The sequence below is a fragment of the Antrostomus carolinensis genome, unplaced genomic scaffold (genome assembly GCF_000700745.2).
Source record: "Antrostomus carolinensis isolate BGI_N321 unplaced genomic scaffold, ASM70074v2 scaffold8676, whole genome shotgun sequence".
NCBI lineage: Eukaryota > Metazoa > Chordata > Aves > Caprimulgiformes > Caprimulgidae > Antrostomus > Antrostomus carolinensis.
This window is the reverse complement of record NW_010323887.1, coordinates 15123-19215: the sequence shown is the minus strand read 5'-3', so window position 1 is coordinate 19215 and position 4093 is coordinate 15123. Positions and strand designations below refer to the sequence as shown.

Sequence of the window (4093 nt, the reverse complement as noted above, 5' to 3'; positions counted from 1 at the left end):
AGAGAGAGAGAGAGAAGAGTAATGAGTACATACAGTCAGGACTAAACCCTGGATAACTAGTTTGGGTAGAGGGAAAGAAGAGGCAAAGAATAGGATTAAGAGGAATCCACCCAGAACTACCATGGCCCAAATGGAATAGTTAAATTTCTTCTTAGTAGCTTACACGGTTCTGTGTTTTGGATTTGTGCTGAAAACAGTGTTGATAACACAGGAATGTTTTAGTTGTTGCTGAGCAATGCTTACACAGAGCCAAGGCTTTTTCTGCTCCGCACACCACCACACTAGTGAGGAGACTGCTGGGGTGGTGCGCGGCACAAGAAGCTGGGAGGGGACCCAGCTGGGACAGCTGACCCCAACTGACCACAGGGATATTCCAGACCATATGACGTCATGCTCAGCATATAAAGCTGGGGGAAGAAGAAGAAAGTTGGGGGGGAATATTTGGAGTGATGGCATTTGTCTTCCCAAGTAACTGTTACACATGGAGCCCTGCTGTCCTGGAGATGGCTGAACACCTGCCTGCCCATGGGAAGCAGTGAATGAATTCCTTGTTTTGCTGTGCTTTTGGACACAGCTCTCGCTTTACCTGTTAAACTGTCTTTATCTCAACCCATGAGTTTTCTCACTTTTACCCCCCCCAATTCTCTTCCTCATCCCACTGCGGGGGACCGAGCGAGCAGCTGTGCAGGGCTTAGTTGCCAGCCGGGTGTGACGGATGCACTCCACTCCTCGACCAAACTAGGTGGTAGTTTGGTTCAGGTTCCAAAGGAAATAAAGGCCTCTGGCTCCGAGCCAGGCCATGAACTTCTCTAGCTCCAACCTGTTCTCTGAAAACCCACAGAGGAACAGGGTGACATGGTGAACACTGATGCATATGAGTTTGGAAACTGGAACACTGATCATGTGATTAACATATGAATAGCCAGTTGTTCTTCCAAGACTAATTTGTCAAGGAACACAGAAAGTTGTGGGTACAAGGAGTCTCACGCTGACCTTTTCCATCACATGTAATTTGACTGCAAGCCAACCACTTTATTCCACAAATCTGACAGCGTCAGTGAGCTTTTTATAAGCTCTCTCTGCTAAGCAGCAGTCTGCACAGTGGTGATCTCCCCTTGAGCTGGGACACCTCTCAAAGTTACTCCTGAAGGCTGAGAGATCCCTTACCAACTGCAGAACTTCGGTAAGCAACCAATATCACGCATAACTTTGTATTATTGTGTATAAAAATTTGTATTGGTAACTTTGAATTATTATTATTATTATATTCTCTCTGCAATAAGTAATAGAGTGAACCTTGCCACAGGGCTTTAAGTCTCACTTACAGCATCTTACTTCAATAAAGCTACTTTCGCTGCTACCTTTGGCACTGGTCTTTAAATGGTCTAAAATCTCCTCCGTGACAAACTGATGTAGTTGTCAGATTCTAAATCTGCTCCACGACACCAGGGTTAAACCACAATGCAAGTATAATTCCCTACAAAACAATGTAAAATATGAGGGTGTGCTGATGGAGATGCTTTCCATTTAAGCTGCTCACTGAAATCAAGGCCCACCAATACAAGAGTCACTATACCCATCATCTTTCCCTGCCCACTTTTCCATGTCCCTGGATCAGCTATATGTTCTGCCATTTGTAAACCAGATGGGGAAAACTCATCTGCCCTGGGGGAAGGAGAGATTCCTTATTTATTTCTTTTCCTGCATTTTTCAGTTAGATCACTCTCTCATCAAAGAGGACTTGGCCACCCAAGGAAAAAGGCAACATTTGATCTGAGAGAGCAGAGCAATCCTTGCATGTCCAAGGAAGCAGGACAATGCTCAGAATAGAGGCAAGACTTCCTGAATAATTTAAAAGGCAATACATTTCAAGGACAGTGTATACATGTTAAATTTGCATAGAAGCCACAGACACCTCCAAAAGGGAATCTGACTGGAGAAGCCAGCATGCATCATCAAAAACAGCCTGATCAACACAAGCTGAAAAAAAAGAATTTTGCTTTCCTGCATTTGCCAACAAGGTCTTTGTCAGGGAAGTGGTTATAACAAACCATCCAGACACAGAGAAAGCCAACTGTTCATACCGAATCTCACTGCAAGGAGATAAGGTGTGTTCCCTCCCCTCCAGCCCATCACCACTTTGGCACCTCTGTTATGGACATCTGTAGCTTCACTGCCCTACTTGACACTGTAGAATTCAAGCACAAGTGTCTGCTTGATTAACCTTCCTGAGTAAAGGGGAGTGGGTGGAAGCGTCTCCACACATTTCTTCAGCAGTGATTCAAAGCACAGGATGTGGACTCACCTGTTCTCCATATTCAACCCACTGGCCTTGGTCATTCTTCCAATACCAAATCCACTGTGTAGTCAATGCAAATGTGGGTTTTGTGACTGATGATGGTGTAGAGAGGCGGCGAAGTGAAGAAGAACAGCAGGTCATTGTCTGGAAATCAATGTTCTTATCTGCTATTCTGTAAGGACAAATTCAGGTTTATTATAGTTAACAATGTATATTTTATCCTCCAATCCCTAGTTTAAGCTAGTGCAATTTTCTTTAATATAATGTAACTGCCTGAACTTATTTAGGCCTGAAATAAGAGTATTTCCCACAGCATGCATGGTAGCTCTGAGAACTGTTTCCAACCTTCAGAAGTGAACTATGGCCTGTGAGACACTGAGTGCCATCTCAATTGCGAGCCAAATGTTGCACTGTCAGCTTTACAGACAGCCTGGGGCTACATGTACCATGTGGCAAAAGGTATTTCTGCAATAAAGAAGCATGGTTACAGGTTTTCTCAGTACAAAACCAGAAGCTGGTACGTATGTGACTGAGTTTGCCAGCAAACACTTGCAGCTTATCAGCTTTGTTCTTTTTCTGTGGTTACAGAGGATGCAATCACAGCTGTGAGTTCTGTAAATAGTATTCATTGCTGGAGCCACCTGGGCACTTACTCCTGGGAGGCTTGAAAAATTAACTCTCAGCCAGAAAGATTTTGAAAGCAGCCTCCTCGTGGGAATCTTGCTTGGGAATAGCCTAGTCAAGCTGCAAATCAAAATCACCTGCTGTCTGAAGAGGCATGGGACAAAATGACTATACCATTTTATTGAGGCCAAACTTTGGGTCCCCTATGAATCCAGGTGGCTTACAGTGGGCCTTTCAGAAATCAGTTAAAGGGAAAATGTGCTCACTTAAAAAAAAAAAAATAAAAAAATTAAAAAAAAGGGCGGCTTACTCAAAAGAGCATTTCATAAAATTTCTCTAGGCACATTATAGATATTATTGTATTATATTATTATTATAGATACTAGCTGTATTAGGAAAGGAATAGCCATAGAGAAGGACCAGCTCTGAACTGTTGTTAAAAGGTCCAATTTAATTATTATAAATAAATGATGATTAATTATCTGAAATACTAATATCCTAAGCACTAAATTCTACCCCGCTTCTTTTTACCCTGTAGAGTTCTAAATGCAAGATAATGTTGTGTTATTTTTAGAAGATAAAAGTGGGGTGATATTTCCATGCAATCACTTTTACTTTTCTTTTTAAAAAGGAAAATTCTCATTCATACATCCTCCCAGATTCTGAGAAGCTCGGTAACCAGAAGTTACGGAAGTCAGACATCTTTAGGAAGAAAACAAGAGTTTTTCCTCAGGGGCTCAACCACAGTTGCTCTAAGCAAGCAGTCCAGCATCATTATACCTGCTGTTTTTTGGGTCACAATAGGCCTTTTCAATTTCCTCCATCATGGAAAGGTCATTCCAGGTGATCCCATTATATACCTGCCATCGATATGGCAAGTGGTAATGAACAAATCTGCATTTATCTGTAATGAGATCAGACATAATCAAGAGCTCTGCAATCACAACACAGAGAGCAAGACAAGAAAAACAGAAGGAACAAGCATTTTTTTTTTTTACACTCTGGCTTTATCTCCTGGGTTTTGGTATAAGAAATTGTGTTGGGTTTGTGTGGTGGGGTGTTGATAGCAGAGGAGGGGCTACAGGGGTGGCTCCTGTGAGAAGCTGCTAGAAGCTTCCCCAGCTCCAAGTTGGACTTGCCTCTGGCCACCCATCAGCTATCACAGAATGG

General features: G+C 42.6%; 1 protein-coding gene across 1 annotated transcript in view; it reads right to left on the bottom strand.

Annotated features, from left to right (window-relative positions):
- LOC104527108 (zinc finger CCCH-type antiviral protein 1) overlaps nucleotides 1-4093 on the bottom strand; it is a gene marked incomplete at its 5' end in the record, with an annotated part of 27171 nt that overhangs the window by 9317 nt on the left and 13761 nt on the right. Inside the window, 2 exons of the mRNA XM_029085634.1 lie at nucleotides 2290-2471; nucleotides 3704-3827. Of these exons, the coding sequence (XP_028941467.1) occupies nucleotides 2290-2471; nucleotides 3704-3827 (306 nt within the window). The remainder of the gene's footprint in view (nucleotides 1-2289; nucleotides 2472-3703; nucleotides 3828-4093) is intronic.